The sequence below is a fragment of the Panicum virgatum genome, chromosome 3N, assembly GCF_016808335.1.
Source record: "Panicum virgatum strain AP13 chromosome 3N, P.virgatum_v5, whole genome shotgun sequence".
In the NCBI taxonomy this organism is placed as follows: Eukaryota; Viridiplantae; Streptophyta; class Magnoliopsida; order Poales; family Poaceae; genus Panicum; species Panicum virgatum.
Genome location: NC_053147.1, coordinates 35,646,337 through 35,667,129, shown reverse-complemented (window position 1 = coordinate 35,667,129; position 20,793 = coordinate 35,646,337). Strand labels below are relative to the sequence as shown.

The 20,793-nt window shown below is 45.9% G+C and overlaps 2 protein-coding genes and 1 long non-coding RNA gene across 3 annotated transcripts in view; 1 reads left to right on the top strand and 2 right to left on the bottom strand.

Moving 5' to 3' along the window:
- Positions 1 to 3,153, top strand: part of LOC120665844 — a 29,780-nt gene extending 26,627 nt beyond the window's left edge. The window contains exon 2 of the long non-coding RNA XR_005671372.1: positions 2,682 to 3,153. This is a non-coding gene — a long non-coding RNA (uncharacterized LOC120665844). The remainder of the gene's footprint in view (positions 1 to 2,681) is intronic.
- A 944-nt stretch (positions 3,154 to 4,097) lies between these two features.
- On the bottom strand, positions 4,098 to 6,136 carry LOC120667779 (mucin-5AC-like). Its single transcript, XM_039947781.1, has 3 exons — positions 5,739 to 6,136; positions 5,469 to 5,607; positions 4,098 to 5,324 (listed from the first exon to the last, which is right to left on the bottom strand). Exons 1-3 carry the CDS (start codon positions 6,134 to 6,136, stop codon positions 4,098 to 4,100), a joined length of 1,764 nt encoding a protein of 587 aa, XP_039803715.1.
- A 1,660-nt stretch (positions 6,137 to 7,796) lies between these two features.
- Positions 7,797 to 13,491, bottom strand: LOC120665842 (protein SSUH2 homolog). The gene is made up of 7 exons (XM_039945525.1): positions 13,191 to 13,491; positions 12,806 to 13,096; positions 12,635 to 12,707; positions 10,978 to 11,309; positions 10,272 to 10,413; positions 9,758 to 9,883; positions 7,797 to 8,413 (listed from the first exon to the last, which is right to left on the bottom strand). The coding sequence occupies exons 1-7, from the start codon at positions 13,264 to 13,266 to the stop codon at positions 8,032 to 8,034; spliced, it is 1,422 nt and encodes a 473-aa protein (XP_039801459.1). The 5' UTR covers positions 13,267 to 13,491; the 3' UTR covers positions 7,797 to 8,031.
- Positions 13,492 to 20,793: the final 7,302 nt, after the last annotated feature.

Genomic DNA, 20,793 nt, shown 5'->3' with positions numbered 1-20,793 from the left:
TTTGCTGGAGAAATAATTGTTTCCTCTTGCAGTTCGCCTTTCTCCATCTCGAAACAGCTCTGTTCAATGCACTCTTTTGTGTCTCCTCCCGAAGGAGTGTTGCAGATCAGTGGCGGAGCTCGCCTCAAATTTTAGGTGGGGCAGAATTACACTTCAGATTGAATCAAGAGTATGGACGAGTATTTGCTCTCGAAACAACCAAATCGAGCTCTCCCACATCACTCAAAAACCAGCAGGTTCTTCTTTGTATTAGCCGCCGTGGGTGCAAGCACGTTGCGAGACATCCGAGGCCGCGCCAAGCAGTCGGCCTGCCCATATTTCATCATCGCCGCCACGGCTCCCCTCCACGAAATCATTATCATTATGCAATGCAGCCGTAAGCTGGGAGTTGGCCAGCGGCCGAGGCAGCCGCACCAGCACTAGGCCTAGGCCGGCATCAAGGCAGCAGCAGCAGCCGCGCCGGGCATACGAGCGTGGTGCTTGCCGAGGAAAGTCGCCTTGCGCATAGATAGCATGCGGCCTAGTATTTCAAAGCAGATGATCAAGAGGCTTCAATTGCGGGCTAGGCCAAAATTTAAATTAGGCAGTCTGCTTGGACACTGTCACCGCCCATTACAAACATCTTCAGCATGCTGCGTTGCTGTGGTCTTCTTCCTCCTTCAGCCAACATGTTGCGTTGCTGTGGTCTTCTTCCTCCTTCAGCCAACATGCTGCGTTGCTGTGGTCACTACCCTGGCTACCTAAACGCTATGGGGAGGATGACGGGTGCAGGGTCTTTGCTCCGCCAGTAGCTGGGGCAGCTGCCCCACTGTGCCATATGGGGAGCTCCGCCTCTGTTGCAGATCAGGTCCATAGCCATGCCCTTTTGCAAGCTCATTAGTAGAGTCATTGGCACTGGTACTGCCACTCCTTTCCAGTATTTTCCCCTCACGACCAGGACCCGGGGTGTGCAAGCTGCCCATTTTTTCTTCTTTTACAGCAGATTTACCAGACATATGCTTCCCATATTTGTGTTTCTCTCCGGGCCCTCGCTCTTTCGACTCTGCAGATGGTTCATTGAAGCTTACACCTTTGGTAAAACCGTTACTGGAGCAGGAAAGAGAGACGCACTCCCTGCTGAGAGGATCAATGTTTTTTGGTGGCGAGGTCAGCCCCATCTCATCCTCTACCACGTGCAGCTTCACCACAACCCCAGCTAACTTATTGGTTGCTCCCATTGGTAATGCTTCCTTCTCTTTGCTCTCCTGAACATCCTTCTGATTTGGCTCATGTTGATATTTTTCTTTGCAATTTTTCCCATCATGTATGGGAGACTTTAACCCATCATCCCCTTTCCTTATAGCAGCCTAGGTACTGTGCTTCCCATTATTGTTTTTCACATGTCTGACAGCTAAAAATTTGTCTCTTTGTACTCTACTGAGATTCATAGCCTTTTGAGCTTTCAGTTCACCAGCTAAGCTATAAAACTTTTTCATAGCTTCTTTCTTCACAGGGGACACCCTCGGTCTCCTGCCAAAGTGTTGCTTTGATTCTTCTTCCCCTCCCTCTGTGCACTTCCTTTCAGCATGGCCCAATGGACCACAGCAAATACAGAAGTAAGGCATATTTGCATACTTCACCATTAATAAGCGCATTAAACCTTCCTTCTTCACACACACCTCTACCTCATACTTCAGTGCATCCGTAAGAGGAAAACACACCTTCATACGTATATAGTCCACCACACCTCCAATTTCCAAAATCTCTCCTACCTTTTGGCCAAGAACATTGGTTATGGCATTAGAGGCAGAATAAATAGGTGTATCATAGTACCGAACCTAGAATTCAAACTTTTCAATGACTCTCTCGGATGGGCAGAAGCCAATAGTCTCCTTAGCTGTTGCCAAAGCGTTCTCCAAATGGGCTTCATCTGGCTCCCATGGCCAATTTGTCGAACATCTTGGCTGCAGGGTGGGGTAGTGCTTTTTTTAGTGTTGTATCACTGGGGAATTTTGCACGCCGTTCTCTTCTTCTTGTAAAGGTTGTTTCTGAGCTTTATAACTGATCTCTCGAAGTCTAATTTTACTGCTTGGAAATACCTGTAAATCCATCTTGTCGCACAGCATCTAGGTTGTAGGTTCCTCTTGTTCTTCATGCATTCCCTTATCCGCGAAATTAGTGTCACGCTCAGACGATCTCGTAGGGCTTGGATCGGGCGGATCTCTGTAGACATCAGCAAAGGATTTTCCTAATTTGGATTTGAGAAATTCCAGGTGGTGTCTTAGGATCTGTAGACGGAGGGCTAAGTTCCTTGAGTTTTTGGTGGCTAGCTCTACTCTGATTTCAACCTGATTGTGGTTTTTTGTTTGATTGGGAGAGGTGTTTCTGGCTTCAATGTTAGATTTCCGTAGGTTTCGGGTTTCTGGGGGTTGATTGTAACGATCTGTGGAAGGGGTTTTCAGATCGCCATTGAGGGGGCTCGGGAGAGGAACAGTCACGGCCATTAGCTATGCTAAAAAAGAATGCGTGTGCATGCATGCATCACCTTGACAAGGATTGTAGATTGAAACATTGAAAACAAACGAACTTTCCATGGTCTATTTGTTTAGATCAATTCAATCTACAAAGTGAATTTTATACCATGTTTCTCATGCTAATTTGATCTACTCCACGGCAGTAATTATTAGATACATACCGTGCAGGGCATTAGACATTGTCAAAAACCTACCTGCTTGATGGTGAGTCAGTGTAGATCAGATTGCTAACGATAAGATCAATGGCGCTGATCTTGTGACTCCCGGATGTGCGTAGTCGATGAAGAACAGTCGTGTTGATAATGTTTTGTAAAATACATTGTCAACGGTTGGATCCTCTCCTCTCATGACAAACGCAAGAACAAGTAGAAGACACAAGTGGAGACTATTTTTTATTTTCTGAATATAAATGATATATATTGAAGTCTTCCCTCTCGTGTATATACTCTGAACTCAGCCTAAAGTCCAGAAGCAACTGTAGTAGAACTAGATTGCTTGTTCTTCTTCTGGACTTGGGGTCCGGTTGTTTGCAACAAGCATTTCCGTTATTGGTCCTGTTTGGAGAACTAGCCAAGGGCTATTTTGAGGGCTAAAGATTAGCCCAAAGAAATAGCTCTCCAATGAAATAGCACTTGAGTTATTTGGATCTAAGGACTATTTGACCATTAATGTATTTTCCCAATCATTTAGCTCCCACTACTACCTTTCCTCCTCTCTTCCTGCCGGATTTGGCTTGCTCTGTTGCTTTGTTGCCCTTGCTGTGGCCGCGGCCATGGAGCGCCGACTGCTTGGGAGCAAGCAAGCCAACCTCGGTCACATGGAGCGCCGACTGCTTGAGAGCAAGCAAGCCAACCTGTCGTGGCCGTAGGCTTGAAGGTGGGTGGGGGTCGTAGCCGTCGTAGGCTCCAAGAGGGGGGAGGAGGGGGGGAGGGGGGTCGTGGCCGTTGCCACTGTGGGCGAGGGCCGTGTGCCGCCCGACGGGACCTGGGCGGCGACCTGTCCCATCCAACATGAAGAAGGGCGCACGCTCCAGATCCACACCACGCGCTGCCCATGGGGATGTTGACGCAGTGCGTCGCTGGGGGATGCCCGTCGTCGTCATTGTCCTCATCCTTCGCCGCCGTGGCCCTGGATCTGGGGTGAAGCCCGGCGGCGGTGTGAGTGGAGGGAGGCAGCAGAGCGGGTGAAGCTCGGCAGCGGCACGAGTGAGGGGAGGCGGTGGCACGAGTGGGGGGTGGGGAGGCTGGGAGGATCTTGTGTGATGAATGCGACCGGAGAGAGAAAATCCATTTTCTAGCTCCATCCCAAATAACCTCAAATAGGACTCATTGGTGGGGATAATTTTTTGAGTGAGCTATTTACAAATAGTCTAGAAATAGCCCTCTTTTGATTTCTCTTGGGCTATTTTTTAGCCCGGGTTAAAAAATAGCCCAAAGATCCCAACAGGGTCATTTTAAAGATCTTAGCTAGCCAAACATCCTCCGTGTCCAGCGTTCAGGAAGACTGCAACATATGTAGACCGCCGAATGGCAGATCGAGCCCACCTGAATTGGCGCTAAATTCAAATCCTCACGGCCGTCCTGCTCAACCAGTCGCCACGTCAAACGGCTCAAGCGAGCTGTCGACCAAATCTAGTCCCCCAAAGCAGCCGTCGTCACCTTCGTCGCAGCCGCGCAGCCACGTCAGGTTCTTGGGGTCCTCACGGAGCAGCATGGCGTCGTACCGCGTGCTCGGGAACGCGTCCGGCCTGGAGACCTTCGCCATGGTTGCTGCTGGAGCTGCATCCTGATTACCACTGGAGATCGAGCCGCTCGTGGAGGTCGCGGCCATGAGACCGAGACGGCTTCTTGACGTCACCGAGCGCCTCGTCTCCTGGTGATGCGCCGGATTCCGGAGGCCTGGAGCATCGGCACCACCGTGCCTGGCGTCCTGCCTTCGGCAGTCTTCGTTCTGATTGTTCACCGTGCGTTTGACTATGGTGGTGCTTTCAGACTTCCTGGAGCCAGTCCTCGTGAGACCGCTGCCAATGGCGGCGGCGGCGGTACGATGTGGCCTTGTCTTCTCGTCATTGACCTTTCGGCTGGCGCTGTATATTGGTGAAGCGTTGTGCAACGAGTTCTCCCTGCGCACGTTCCGAGCGGCAGCGATCGCCGGGGCCAGGGAATGCTGCCACCTCTGGGTCGTCGTGCTCGCCGCTGCCGCGCCGCCTTGCTTCACGGGCGGCGCCACCTGCCGCGACTTGACGGCGTTGCTGGACAATGCCACGCCGGATGCGCCCCTGCTGGTTGGATGCGCGTCACGCGGCTGCGGCGTTGACCCGGTGCCGCTGCTCTGGCTTGCCAGCCTCGAACGTGCCACGGCGACGTCGCCACGTCTGGACAGCGACGACGGTTGCCGAGACGTGGAGGCGGTTGACCGTGGGCTCGAGACACACCGCGTCGGGTGTGCTCGGGTGCACGTCGGTGCCGGGGCCCCAGGTTTGGTCTTGGACGACGCCCCGGATTGGACTTGGACCGCGACATAGCTCGTTGCCACCCGTGCTATGTCGCGGCGGCGACGAGTATGAGCGATCGCAGTCGCCGCCGGGCTCCTCGCTGTGCCCGGGGTGCGAGGGCTCGACCCCGCGGACCGCACCGGCGTGGAGCTCACGGAGGCATTGCTTGTGGCATTGGTATTGATCGACGATGCCGACGCCGTCCGGACGCTCAACAGGCGACCGGACGGCAGGACGTTGTTGGTCAAGGTCGCGGAGCTGCAGTTGGACAGCCTCGACCTCATCGGCCTCTCCTTCTCGAGGCCCGTTGGGTCTAGCTGATTCAATGGCAAAACGTAGCAACCAAATTCAAAACCACGAACACGTACATGGTCTGATCGTTCATGAACTGATCTAGAGAAAATTTATTAGGTCTACTAGAAATTAAAGAATCTCGATTATTGCAGAAGAACAACGCATACCCGTGAATTACTTTTCCCATGAGACGACGATCCAGCCTTTGCCAGCCGGCTCAGCACCGCGGCGGAGACCTGAAGATGGCCTGAGGAGGAGAAGCTCGCCGCCGGCGACCAGAAAGGCGTCCCCGGAGGAGTCAGGAGCCTATATATCGATGCAATTGAACATGTAAAAAAAAAGAAGGATCAACTTTTCACCTACGGAGTACATTTGTAAGGTTTGGGATGGAGGATCATTAACCGTCACAATGTGTCGATCCATCCACAGTTCCATACCAATCATAGTCATGTTTCCCGATCCCCGAGGACAGCGGCAGCACCTCGTCGGTGTTGCCGCCGCTGCTTCCCCGCCTTGCCTTTCCCTTCACGTCGGCCGGTTGAGCCGCTCCTCGTGCTGCTAGTGCTACGTCGTCGTTGCAAGATTTCATTTTGCTTTGAGCAAACCAATCAGGACATCGGAACATGGTAAGAGCAGTTACGCAATTGGTCTCACCGTTTTGACCGGAGATGTGAGGATCAGGCAGGCACTTGCGCAGGGCGGAGAAGAACTCGATGCTCTCACCGTTGGCCGCCTCCGTCTGGCTGTGGCGCAGGAGCAGACGAGCCGCGGCCGACGTGAAGCCTGTTGATGGCTTCCTTGTTCTCGGGTGCGGATCCCCGGGAAGCCTGCTCATTCCTTCGTGTTCGAAGTAATTGAAATGGGGAACTCGGCATGCAAGATTGTGCCAAACTGCCAATGGTAATGTCAGGAGGGGGAGGATTGGAAATGCCAAGGTCGATAAACTAAAAGAGAGTTCCGGGAGAATGGAAACGGGATGCAGCCTTTGAAACTGTGAAGTTGCAACTCTATGAAGAAAGCTACATTTTTTATATAACTTTTTAATGTAATTTTCATCCAAATCCCATTTTTTAACTAGACCTTTCGATCTATCAGGAGACGACTATACACCGAGCTATGCTTATGTCTTAAAAAATTGAGCTATGCTTGGGTCCTAAAAGAATCCTGTAGCTATCAGGTGACGACTACACGCTGAAATGGCAGAAACTGAAGTTCTTAATACTCTAATCAAATGGTTCTGATTACAAGCCATGTATGTAACTATGTATGGAGACGACATTTGCAAAGCCATCTTTAACATTTCAAAAGGTTATTAGCAGCTTCCTTTTCTGATGAATATAGCTGCTGCCGCCGCCGCCTTTTGAAATTTAACCTGGGTACTGGATGCTTTAGTCAGCAGCCTTTTCCACTCCGATGCCATAATAATAGTTATGAATCTATCAGATTCCAATATAGATAATTATCTTGTGTTTATCTTCCATTGACCACTGCGTTGTTTCAAAGAAAGAGCACCCAAGTTCTACTTGAAAATTGATATCACAAATTTAAGAGATTGGCGAAATTGAAGTTCTAGCTATTGTTCATAGCTACAATTTCTTAATGGCCCTCCTCAAGCATAATTCGTTTCTATGTAGCATGTATATATCAATTCTTCGACACAGGTTGCTACGGGATTTCTGCCGAACTTGAGTCTTCCAGCAGTTGATGTTTTTAGTGCACTGCTTGAATGGACCAGGTGTTTGTCGGTTGCGATTTCTTTTGTAATGGCTCCGCTTGTTTAGTGTTTCTGTAAGTTCTCATCCAGTGATTTTGTAAAGTGGAGTAAATACTTTAAAACTGTTCTGCAACTCCGGGTGTGTGCTTATTTCTGTTCTTATAAGTTGGCCTATTACCACAACAATATATCATCTTTTGGTTTGGTTGGGTGATTATACGATGGCGCTGTAGCACGGGCGTTAAATTTGATTTTGCTCTATGAATATGGTTGTGTAATTAATATAATAACTTTGTTTCAACCAAGCATGTTTCAACGACAATATATGCATTTACCAGTTATTACAAAACAGTGCAACAAACGTATCAACAGCTAAGGGCAGCTCCAGTGTTGCTCTGAAACGAAACGTGGAGCGAGAGAATCGAATTTTACACACTGGAGGGGTTGACTCCTAGTGTCAGACATTGAAATCGATCTTCCAACGCAGTTCGAACCATAATCCACACAAATACATAAAAGAATCAAAAAGTGGCAGTAGCAGGGGTCAACTTTGGCATTGATCAATTAAATTTACTGTAGTAGTGTGAGTGGCTAGGAAAGAAGCGCCTGAGATAGTTTCACATTTGTTTAACTGAGCATGGGTCCCAATAAATCGATACTCACACTGTGGCTAAATTCTCTGACACCCTACCGACTTTGCTCAGTAAATTCGATTTGCACGCTGGAGGTGCCCTAATAGGTGGGGGGGAAATCGACTAAGATGACAATAACTGTACAGACCTTTTCAGAGTAAATGTACAATCATGACCATTTTATTCACTGAACAATCATACAATGATGGTGTACTTGTACATGCCCCAGAAATTCAATATACAGAGTCTTAAAACGTAGAGATAGCTTTTATGATATGGAACACAACAATAGGTAATGCTTATTTTAACCCTCGCCTCACAACACCTTTTGTACTGTGATACTGCACACTGAAAGGAGACATTCATTCATACCAGGGAACACAACTATTTCCCAAGCCACTCGAAGCAACAGCAGAGGCCCCAGCAGAACTTGGAAGGATAGTCCCTTATAAACAAATCCCTGCTGTAGCCGACGACATAAAAGTTAAAGGACTGCTTGCGATGGGCCATGGTAATACGGGTTACAGGCACAACTGAAATGATGTGTCTCTCGGAGATGACCCTCGCAGATGGTGGAACTGGCAGCCGGCTGGTGATGACTTCTGAAGAGAATTGGTTAAGTGGGTATGAATCAGCAAAGAAAGCAGGAGTGCACTGATATGCCTGTATGTTGCATAGTTGCACCCCTTTGGCTCTATGGAATACTTCTTCAGGCACCGAGGCGGCCCCTCTAGTTGCACTAACTTTTCTAGCTGATAGCGTCTTCCTGGAAACAGAATAGCTGCCAGTTAGGTCACTATATCAGGTGATTATTATAACAGCTATGGGAAGTAGTTCCTTAAAATCACAAAACAACACAAGTATACAAAAGACGAATTGGGGCTTGTAATAATGTGGCCTGATTTCGTCTCTAGAGACGAATGAAGCTGGATCGACACTATCCTTTATCTAAAAAAAAAATACAAAAGACCAGTCCCAGCTAGGAGGACAGCTGGAGTGACAACTCGTAATCTCTAACTGAGCCTCTCTGGTTGTGGAATACATCTTTCTGCAGTTATTATCTGTTGATATTTGATTTTTTTCCTCAAACAACACAGAACTGCGTGCCATTTCATTAATAAGAAAAAATTATAAAAAGGTGTATGAAGTGCAGAACGATGTATGAAGTACAAAAATTACAAAATCTGACAACCTAAACGACCATGCCCCTGACACTAGGAGTCAGGAGCCAAGGACCAAAGGAGGAGATGATGAAGTGCAGACTGCAGAAGTTCCAGCCATGCGCCCATGCACCACAAGCTGCTCTCATTGACCATCACATACAAGGCCATCTGAACATTTGGCCTTTCCCCTAAAAAACAGCTGATATTTGACTTGACATGTTATAGAGCATGGGAATACTAACAAATTGGTTTCCTCGACAACAATGAATCTCAATCAATTATTTTCTATGATGTAGCACTGCACAGCATGGCATGGTATGCTGAATTCACAATGAAAGTGTCGGCTGAAAAGATCTGCAACTTCAAGTTTTGAACTGCTCAGCAGCAGTTTTGCTAACCCAGATGTTTTCAGGATCATTTGGTAGGAGCTGCAGGTCGACTGCGTAGAATGTATGAATGCGAGGGTGGAGGCCGAGGGTTTGGAGAACAAGGGCGCCGGCAAGACGTCGTCGCGTAGCTTGGGGGCGAAGAGGAAGAGAGGAGGCGGCTAGGGCTCCCTTGCAGAAGCCGGCAACAATAGTTGCTTCTTGCCTACTCAATCAACCACGTTTTACAGAGTTTATAACCCTCTAGGGTTTTTCCCACGACAAGGCCAAAACAGGGCCAAAAGTGAAGATTATTGGGCCTTTCCGGCCTGATACTCAAATACTCAAACACGACTCCTCTAGCCACTTCTACGGTGCCTGGTATATGTAATACCGGTCATAACATCATTAAACAAGGCATCAATTTACACTATTGAAGCATTATAGCAACATTCTACTGGAACTTACCAAACAAGGGATGAATTCAGACATTAAGATGTTTTGGCTTTTTTTTTGGTTGTTCAACAATTGCCTGAATTTAGAAACAGAAACCATACTTATGAAAAACGGGTTCAAGATTACCATCGACAATGAGCAATGCTCTGTGCAAGAAGGGAGCCATATCCAGTACATGTGTTGCATGTCACCAAGCCACGCGATCCACATGCTATACAGGGCAACATTCCTTTACCATTGCACATTCCGCATCTGTGACAAAATAAAGGATATACAAGCTTAATAAACATCTGCGGTTAAGATGGTATGAGTTTATGTAATTATGCTGAGGTGAAATAATAGTAATAGTAAAATTTATTTTGAAATAAGAGTACATTGCGATACCAGGTTGTTTTCTGTATGTCTACTCAATATGAATAACTAAATTAAGATAAATTATCAAACTTTCATTAATTACCGAGTCTTGCGAACCAAAATACAAAAGCAACAATATCGCAATAATAAATTCAATATTTGATAAGCAAACAAATGGGTTGCATTTATGATACATGTGAACAATAATAGTCTTCATCAAGGAGTTGTACATTCCAGGACTGAGCTGAACTGCAAACTTCAGATCTGAGGGAGAAGAACAACTAACACTGAATCAGATCCATCTTGGTGAGCGAGTAAACCTCTGCCATGACATGCACCACAGCGGGTCATCTGATTTGCTTTGTAAAACCCGTGCTCCTGACCAGCATTGCAAGTAGGACACGGGTTTCCTCCACGACCCTCACAATCTGTCACGATAAAGAAATCAGTGATACAACAATAAAAGCTTTTCAAAATGGAAAGAACAATATGAAATAATTAGTAATTACAACTGTACCATGTTAAAATTAATATAGGTTTAAATACAGAGGAATCAATGTTACGAAAGAACACAAGTACGGGGGGGGGGGGGGGGGGGGGGGTTGTACCATGCATATAAAAATCCAAAACCTAACTAAGATGAAATTAACGAACTGCGAAATAAAGACACAAATACAGCACATGCACCTTTTTTCATTCCAAGATATTGAAAAATTGCGACTAAGCTTCTTCCATGTAGACAACCACATAAAAAAAGAAATATTCCAATAGTTCTTGTAAAATAAAATGCACTGCCATTGTATGAGCTTTCAAAATGCAGTAATTAAGGCTATAAGCCTACGTAAAGCTAGCACATGAATGATATATTCGATCTTTTGGAGTACACACATCAATGTGAACATCTTAAGAAAATCAAATGGCAACAACAACAACATTGATTTGATTTTTTGAAGAAAATCAAATGGCAAAGAAAGCAAAATAAGACATTATACCTGAGCACTTCTCAACAACTTCTGAATGAGGAATCTTGATCATTACTTCTTTTTCTGGTACAAAAAGCAAAGGAAACTCCGATCTCAAATCTAGTTCCCACACCCCAAGCACAGGACCCTTGTCCCTTCCATCTATTTTCCCACTCTCATAGGGTTCTTTCTTTGTTACTATGTCTCTTTCCTCGATGAAGGTTTCCAGAGTCCCAACATAGACATTGCAGTCTTCGATGGAGGTAATGTTCCATGTGCGGGCAGGACGACTTCCCCAACAGCATCGATGCCCAACATGATCAATGAGCAGCTGTCGGATCTCCACCTCATCAAGTACATCCCTATCAGTACACCCAACCATTCCATTATCAGGACAACAAAGAGCAATGCAAATATAAAGACATGGCAAAGGGGAAAATGATGAGAACCACAGCAAAATTGCACCTTTTTTGGTTTTTTGGAAAAAAGATAGGTAAATTTTTAATCTATTTAAGCTTATTGCAAAACTGGAAACTCTTGTTCTGGACATCATTTAACTGTTTTAGCCTCAGTACTCCATTAACCTGACTGATAATCCAGAAAACTGACAATGTGAGTTCTTCTGCAGGCATATGCACCAGCTGGTTCCTGTCACTAGTGTTAGCGAGTACTTTAGGCAGGCCCTATGGGCCATGGGCAGTAGACTGCTCCGGCCCTTAGGCCATGCGCCTCCCTCCTTCAGGGGCTGTATACAATATTGGATTATGCAAGGATCTCCTCTGGCTCTTATTGTTTCCTAAACCCTAGGCCATCCTTGCCTATATATGTACGCAAGCTTTGCCTCTCCATAATCAATCTATCATTTACCAAGCAATATTTGCTTTCAACTAGTTGTGTGTGGTTGCACAAGTCAATTATTATCACTTAATTTAGGGCAATATTTTCAAATTCCTTTCAAATACAAAAAAATTGACCTTTTGGCTTTTGTCATCTATTTGACAAGTTTTAGCTGGCTATTTATGGGATGTCTGATTGTCAAAGGAAGACAATCTGAAATTAGTTGAGTTTCAAATAATTCTGGTGATAGTGGCTTTCGTGTATAGTATCAGGATTTTTAATCATCATGGAAGTTATCACCAAGTGTACTCAGATGCAGCCAGACATCTTTTTCTGGACTCCTCCAAAAGAAGCAGCAAATGGAAAAGTTGCAAGTACAGACATTTCAGAATATCAAGGAACCTTTCCCTCTGAATGACGATTTGTAGCTGTGCATGGATTCTATACTCATGGTCAACCTTAGTATTCAAATATTTTAGACTGCTATCGTTAATAAACCTATTCAAGGGTTCTCCATTGTCTGAGAGATTAATTTACTTTTAAAGTTTTCACCACAGTGGTCAGTGGAAACTAATAGCACATGCACTGTCTCTCTTTATCATCGGTACAAAAGACTTTGTTTGAAGAGTGAGCCCGTGGGAACAAGTACCTATTAACATTAACAAACAACGATTCAGAGGATAAAAGGATCACAGCTATATTATATCATTGCATTAGTTATCAAAAATGCGAAATTCAAGGAAAGCATCCTCAATTATGGCATGTCAACTAGTGAGCTATGCCCAGAGTACACCCCAGTAAGGCAGCAAGAACATTACCGCGACCAGGAATTTTGACTGAAAATGCTCACCTCGCGATGCTCTCCGAAGGCTGGTAACCACCACCATACGGGTACGGCCCTTGAGGAACAATCGCCAGCCCCTCTGCATTTGCAACCCAATACAAACTGTAGAAACGCAACGAAGGGCGAGCAAGTGGCGGTGGGCGGTAGGGGAGGAGCAGAGCACCGTCGAAGACTCACCAGTCGGGTGCGGGGACGACGGGGCGTGAGACGGGGACGGGGAGAGCACGGCGCTGTGGATGGACGGCGGATAGGGGTAGACACGGTCGCCATGGTGCGCCGGGGCCTGCGGCGGCGGCGGCGGCGGCAGGTAGCCTGCGGAGGAGGAGAAGGAGGCGGCGGACCTGATCTCGTCGGCGCTCACCTCGGGGGCACCCCAGCCCAGGCCGCCGCCAACGCCGCGGAGCACCGAGGAGCTGCTCCGTCCGAGGAACTGGTACTGCTGCTGGTGCTGCTCCGCCGCCGCCGATGCTGCCGAATCGAGAGTCAACGAAGAAGATACGGGATGCTATGAGGCGAGATGAGCCGAGACGCGTCGTCGGCGAATGGGGGCGGAAGAACCCACCTGGCGGGGGGGAGGACGAGGAGGAGAGGAGGGGGCGGCGCTGCTCCTCGCCGTCGCGCTCCGGCTCCGCGCCCATGGACGATTGATCGACGGATTGGGTTTGGTGCCGGAGGGGAGGGCAGGGCACGCGGTGGTTATCCGGCTCGGCAGTAGACTAGTGTACCACGGGCAGATGCCGAGTGTGTGTGGAACCGGAGAAATATATTGATGCGGTCTGCAGCCTTCGTTGCGAAGGAAGCAGCGCGTCTCGGGTCTCCTCTAACCTCTCCTCTCCCCACTCCCCCGTTGCTGTCTCTGTGTTGTCGTTGTTGAGGCTCAGATCAAACTGCTATCCGTGCTGATCGCAATGCCTAATGTTGACGCGACGTTAGGCATTGCGATCAGCACGGATAGCAGTTTGATCTGAGCCTCAACAACGACAACGCAGAGACAGCAACGGGGGGAGTGGGGAGAGGAGAGGTTAGAGGAGACCCGAGACGCGCTGCTTCCTTCGCAACGAAGGCTGCAGACGGCCGACGGTGGAGGTGGCATGGAATTGACTTGCCATCCAGCCTATCCGTGGGTGTGTTTAGTTTCAAATTTTTTTTACTCCAAACTTCATTATTTACCTATCACATCAAATCTCTTTCCTCATGCATGAAGTATTAAATGTAGATAAATAAAAAAACTAATTGTATAGTTTTAATGTACACGACGAGACAAATTTTTTAAGCCTAGTTAGATCATGGTAGGACAACAATTACCATAAATAAACGAAAAGTGCTACAGTGTGCTACCAGCAGCTTCTTACAAACAATTACCAGCAGCTTCTTGCAAACAGTCAATGGTGGAAAAGATGCGATAAGGATTCTTCAATTGACAAGTTGCAACAGACGCAGAAATAAAAGAGAAGTGCCATATTTTTCCTCTTAAGCAGTTCCCTGGTGGACAATTTATCATGCATAAGGAGCAAAAAAAAAAGACTTTATGTTTGTTTTGACATGCTGAGTTCCGAAGCCACTTAAAGGCAATATGTGTCACTCTGTGTCCTGTCAAATGGCTATAAGCTTTTGATGAAGAGAAATATGGAGATCCCCGGATGTAAGACCAAATATCAGATTCGGATGACTGTTGGAAAGAAGTGAGCTCCTGGGCTAGAGTTGTTAACTGCTATAGAGCAATATCTGAGATAGGGAGGCGCAAGAGGTGTTCAGGTCCATCCACATCCAGTGCAAAACGTAGAGAGATTTTTGGGTTTTTGGCAAAGGAGAAGAGTTCAGGAAAATGTAATTTAGGGACTCTATTAGTTCAGAGGTTCTCTCAGAAGAGACAAGTCCTTCCATCCTGAATGTTTATCATGGCCATCCCCTTAAATGAATCTAGAAGTTTAAGAACATTTCTCCACCAAAAGGATCCTTTTTTCTGAGTGGAAGGTAATGATCCATTGTAGTATTTTTCCCAAACAAGATTAACCCAAGGTAAATCCAAACGATTGAAAATTTTGTGAAGATTCTTTAAGAGAAGGGCTTCATTCTGTGTTCTGAGGTTAAGGACACCCAGTCCCCCTTCTTTCTTTGGCAAGCAGACAAGATACCATGCTGCCTTTGGTGAGTTCTTAGCATTAATGTCTCCTCCTCTCCATAGGCAATGTTTTCTATATTTGTCAATCTGCTTAATGACTGTATTGTGAAGACTGAATGTACTCATAAAGTACATAGGTAAAGCTGTAAAGATGGAGTTTGTAACTTCAAATCTTCCAGCCTGAGATAGAAAAGTAGAAGTAGAGGCCAGTCTTCTCTCACATTTGTTCACCAAAGGCAAGAAATCAATCACTTTGGGCTTAGTGTGTCCCAATGGTAGACCTAGGTAAGTGAATGGCAGAGTTCCAACCGTGCAACCAAATGTCTGTGCCAACACTGAAGTTTTTGCTTCATCAATGTTGATGGGAATTAGCATTGATTTGGCAAAATTAACTTTGAGTGCAGTAGATGAAAAAGACAGAAGAATGTTTTTCAGAGTCTGAAGTTGACTGACATTGCCTTGCATGAAAATAAGTGTATCATCAGCATATTGTAGAATGGGGAAGTCCTGGGTGTAATTCAGAGGAATTGGGAGCTGAAGATTGCCAATATCTTTTTCATGATTCAATATGCTTTGCAGCAAGTCAGCAGTGAGCACAAAGAGTAATGGTGAAAGGGGATCACCCTGTCTAACACCCCTTCGGCAGTGAATGGTTTTACCAGGTACACCATTAAAACGTACAGATGAAATACCTGAGTTAAAGATGAGATTCATCCATTGGAGTCATTTGGGGCCAATATTTTTATGTTCCATTATTTTTTATCATGGCTTCATGTTCTACTTTGTTAAAAGCCTTCTCAAAGTCCAATTTCAGGATAATGATCTGTTTGCCAGATTTATGGCAAATGTGGAGGTACTCTAAAGCCCATGCTAGACAATCTTGTATTGTCCTAGACTGTATGAAACCATATTGATTTTTATGAATGATGGATTGGATCACAGTTGTAGTGGACTTCAAATATTTATCGGCGATCGGGGAATGGGTGCCCTGGCAATACGGATCCTAGTGCTGCAGACTCCTCGCATGATATTAATAATCCAAATAATACACGAAATTGTCCAACAAACGTGTCTAGGGAAAATAATGAACCAAAATATCACAAGTACAACCATGACATGTGAACTTCTGAGTTCTTGGAAGCTAGAGTCTAAGTACTGATTAGGTATGTAAATACATTATAATATACTTGAGGACTAACAAACTCTAGAGTAAAAGAAAAGATATGTTGCTCTTTGTAACACCCTAAAAATTTACTTTTAAAATTGTTCATAATAGTTATACAATTTTTGGAGTCAAAAGGAGTTAATTTTGCAATATTTAAAACTCACCATAGGCTTTAAATTGATTTGTTGCATTCATGCTTATGCATATTTTATTTTTGTATGATTGTGTGCGAGTTTATTTAGCTCCCAGAATTTTTTCCATAATTTTCTGGGGTTTCTATCTATTTTCTACGATTTTTATCTTGTGTTCTGGTCACTGGAAAACTTTTTCTATTTCTTTTACCCTTTTTCTCTTTCTCTTTTCTTTCTCTTCCTGGGCCGCCGGCACGTTTCCCCCGCGCCGGTCTTTTCTTTTTTTTCATTCCTTCCGCTGGCCCAGTTTGGCCCGTTACCGCGCCCCTCTCCTCTCTCGCGCCGACCGACGGGCCCCGCCCGCCAGCTCTCTCTTCCTCCCCGCGACGGACTCGGGTTCGAGCCCGAGCTCGACCTAGCGCGCCTCCCGAGCGCCAGGCCCGCACGCCAAGGCCCCTGCTGACCCCTATAAAAGGCGTTGCGACCCCCCTTGACTCCTTTTTCCGAAGTCGCAGCCGCCGCCACTTAAACCCTAGCTCGGGCCATCGCCGCTGCTCAATCTCGGAGCCGCCGCCGTCCCGTCGCTCTGCCGCCATTCTTCGTCGTCTTCGCCGCCCCGCATCTTCGCCGCACGGTATAGGAGCTCACCGGACCTTCCTTTCCCCCTTTTCCCCTCTCGCGCTCGCGGAATAGCTCGCCGGAGCGGACCCCGATGGCTCGCTCCACCGCCCGCCGTCGCACGCCTTTGCCGGTCCCCGACTCGCGGTGCCGATGCCCTAAGCAAGTTTCTCGTCGCGCTCTCCTTCTCCCCAACCAAATCTGAACCAAAAACAAGGCCGGAATCGCGTTTTCGCGATGCGCCAGTGAGCCCACCGCCGTCGGACCTCGCCGCCGGCGCCTCGCGCCCCCGCCAGCCCAGTCCCTTTCACCCCAGCCGCCAGATCTAGATCGAACGACTAAGATTAGATCCAATCCTGGGTCAAACACCAGGGTACCGGTCAACCAAACTTCTTTTGCAAAAGAGCCCCTGCGTTTTTTTGGAATCAACCCGCGATCCAATATAGTTCAAAGATATTTGCGAAATAGTCCTGTTATTTATGTTTAAACCCATGCACTTTTCTATATTAGAACCCGTCGTCCAGAGTAGGTAGTTTTGCTTTCTAGCCCCTGAAAATTAGGTTTAATTATGTTTACGCCCTCGGTTTCTTTTACCAGAGCCCCTGTTCTTTTAATTTCTTCGCAAATAAGCCCCTGTAACACCGTTTTGGCCATAACTTTCTCGTTTCAACTCTTCTTAAGGGATTCTTGTGCTCAAGCGATCGTTATAACGCATACAACAGTTTTGTAATGTCTTTTTGTACTGTTTATATTGACTAGTGTACTGTTTTCTTATTTTATTCTTTGTATACTTGTATGTACCGTTGTGTGATGTGTAGACAACGAGCAGTTCGAGGAGTTTGCTCAAGGTGAAGGTTTTGAAGACTCTGAGCAGCTTCCGGATCCTGTGGAAGGCAAGTGTCCTTGACACATACCCGCTTTACCTATGCAACATGCATTTCAACTACATTGTTTATTTATTGCTTGCATTAATTTTGATGGGTTCCTACCAAGGATGACTAGATTCTTTTACCCTTACCTTGTAGCCGGGTTATTTAGTTAATTTTGATGGTAGATGCTGCTTAGTTTGCTTAACTGGGATGGTATTAGACAATATTAATACTTATTTATGCTCTATGTTCAACTATGACGATGTAATTGCAAGGCCATAAATATTAATTGGAACATGGAGCGACCACCCAGGACAATAGTGCAACCACAAAGCTATATGGCTCTGGCTTGGTCAATTAATTAGAAATCTTAGTGTGTGATATGCTTTACCTGAAAAGGGCTGGGGTGTCGGTAGTTGGTGTATAGACCTGCTCGTTTGGGTTGTGGGCTTAGCTAAGACACGTTATCCTTAAGGGAGCTTTATACACTGCGCTGTTCATGTAACCTAGCGAGCAGTCCGCACTAGGGAATCTTTGTAAAGACCTCGTAGTGAATCCCTAGCCACTCACCAAAGAAAGTGTTTAAGGGCTTTACAAATCCGGGCAACATGGGAAACACGACTTGTGGGTAAAGATGTGCTACCTCTGCAGAGTGTAAACTAACCGGTTAGCCGTGCTCACGGTCAAGAGCGGTCTGGACCCTCACATGATTAAACTATGGAAGATGGACTTAAATTATGCATTTAATTTATGTTGGAGATGCTTTACATTAATTGTGGGATGGTATACACTTATACTTGCTAGTAATTAAGTTGCTTAATAAAATTTGACCAATTAAAATGCTAACTGCTTAAACCCATCAGCCTTTCCACTTATAAAGCCTTGTATGTTTATTATACTATTCTTCTCTTGCTGAGTACGACATGTGCTCACGCTTGTGTTTATTTATTTGCATCTACACTACCCGGACTGCTGCTCAGACGAGAGATTTGAGGATCTTCCTGGAGATTTCGACGAGTTCTAGGCGAGCGTACTTTCAGTCGACTGCCTGTGGAGACGTCCGTGTTATTTCCGCTGCTAGTACTCGCTTATTTGTTTAGTTTATGAGACTTTCGGTCATATAATAATTATAATACTCTCTTTATGTTTTGGCACTGTTTTTTGGTATTCACTGAGTTGTTACATGTGTGTAAATTTTGATTCTGGCGCACATGTAATATATGCATCTGATTTTTGCCTTTGAAACTGGGTGTGACACTCTTCCAGCCAACAAAATGCTCTGAGCTGAAACAAAGTGCACAAATTGGCATCTACTTGGTTTATCTCTTCTGACAGCCCTTATTTACATATATGCATAAATCAGCAAGTAACGTTACTTCTCTAGAAATTTGGATCTACTGAAAACAATTTATCACCATTGAAATTTTTGGTAATCACCAATCAATTTGCAAGCTACAAAGAAAATCAAAGTGCTAATTATACAAGAACTGTGAGGAATAAGTCATCACAGCAGCTAGCCATAACCAAGAGCTAGCAGCGAAGCACAAGCTGCACAAGCTTCATCTCTCTTCTCACAACTAACAAGACCAAGCTCACACCACGTAGGCTACTAGGTAGTGAAGAATTCAATTTGTTGTCCATACTTGGATTCATCTGGAGAAATCTTATTTTCTCGAAACACTACATCAGATTCAGGTTGTTGGAAATGCAGGTTGTTGGAAAAGGAGTAGGAGGGCAGAAAAAGACTCTGAACCCAGCAAATCCTTATTTTGTCCGTCGCATTGTTTAGCTTTAGGATTAATCTGTAATAATCTAATCCCTTGAACTGACTAGCGGAATTTGAGCCAGCCAACTCGGCCAGCTGCAATGATAAATCAAATCCCTTAGGTATAAGTGAACAGAAAACATAACAACCCATATGATTAAAAAGTGTGTTTATGTGTACAAGGATGTATAATAGATTCTAGCTAATGTTGTGGAAACAGTGCATAGGATGTTATTCTTTCGAAAGGGGACGATCAAAACTCAATTAGTCAGCCAACAATGGATAATCTCAGAAGAGTAAAAACCACATGTAAAGAAACATAATGTGACGTTGTGGAGCATTCTCAACCCCAACCACTAAATTCCAACAGCCAGGAGCTGGTTTGCCCCTCTTGAGTCTTGATGGTAGATGCTGCTTAGTTTGCTTAACTGGGATGGTATTAGACAATATTAATACTTATTTATGCTCTATGTTCAACTATGACGATGTAATTGCAAGGCCATAAATATTAATTGGAACATGGAGCGACCACCCAGGACAATAGTGCAACCACAAAGCTATATGGCTCTGGCTTGGTCAATTAATTAGAAACCTTAGTGTGTGATATGCTTTACCTGAAAAGGGCTGGGGTGTCGGTAGTTGGTGTATAGACCTGCTCGTTTGGGTTGTGGGCTTAGCTAAGACACGTTATCCTTAAGGGAGCTTTATACACTGCGCTGTTCATGTAACCTAGCGAGCAGTCCGCACTAGGGAATCTTTGTAAAGACCTCGTAGTGAATCCCTAGCCACTCACCAAAGAAAGTGTTTAAGGGCTTTACAAATCCGGGCAACATGGGAAACACGACTTGTGGGTAAAGATGTGCTACCTCTGCAGAGTGTAAACTAACCGGTTAGCCGTGCTCACGGTCAAGAGCGGTCTGGACCCTCACATGATTAAACCATTGGGGGGGGGCGACAGGCCCCTGTCGCCCATTGGGGGGGGGCGACAGGCCCCCCCTTTTTTTTCTCGGACTTTTATTTTTGCAGGGACCTATTTTGAGCTATTCGAGCGTGTATTCGTCATCATCGTCGGCAAGATCTCGGCCGCTAACTCCTACCGCACGTTACTTGTCCTTCATTAAATCACGGAAAAAAATCGCAAGAACTTCCCTTATTTCACGAGCATTATGGAACCCACAAACATAATAAGTTCACATAAATAATATCTATAAAAACAAATGACAAGGAACCTACCACAATCATAAACATCGGATACAAATAAGCGGTCCACAGCTATCTCATTACAAATAAACATCATATACATCTAACCACCCCTAGGGCGTCGGACCCTCTTAGCCCTCTGCTGGGCACGGACATGTCCCTCGGAGTAGGTGAGAACATCCGGAGACCTCACCTGTCGCTCAGGACGCGCAAGGGGCTGCGGTGTCTGCTGCTGAGAGATCCCAAGTGGTGCTCCTCCTAGCTGTGAATACCCCAAGACATCGGGGTCACCTTG

Excerpts from the sequence above, each read along its gene's own strand:
- LOC120667779 (XM_039947781.1), bottom strand. The coding sequence starts at position 6,136 with ATGAGCAGGCTTCCCGGGGATCCGCACCCGAGAACAAGGAAGCCATCA. Across the intron at positions 5,608-5,738 it reads GGGAAACATGACTATGATTG|GCTCCTGACTCCTCCGGGGA; the intron begins GTATGGAACTGT and ends ATCGATATATAG. Across the intron at positions 5,325-5,468 it reads ATGGGAAAAGTAATTCACGG|CTAGACCCAACGGGCCTCGA; the intron begins GTATGCGTTGTT and ends CCATTGAATCAG.
- LOC120665842 (XM_039945525.1), bottom strand. The coding sequence starts at position 13,266 with ATGGGCGCGGAGCCGGAGCGCGACGGCGAGGAGCAGCGCCGCCCCCTC. Across the intron at positions 9,884-10,271 it reads CAAGATGGATCTGATTCAGT|ATGCGGAATGTGCAATGGTA; the intron begins GTTAGTTGTTCT and ends ATTTTGTCACAG. Across the intron at positions 8,414-9,757 it reads AGCATTGCTCATTGTCGATG|GAAGACGCTATCAGCTAGAA; the intron begins GTAATCTTGAAC and ends TTCTGTTTCCAG.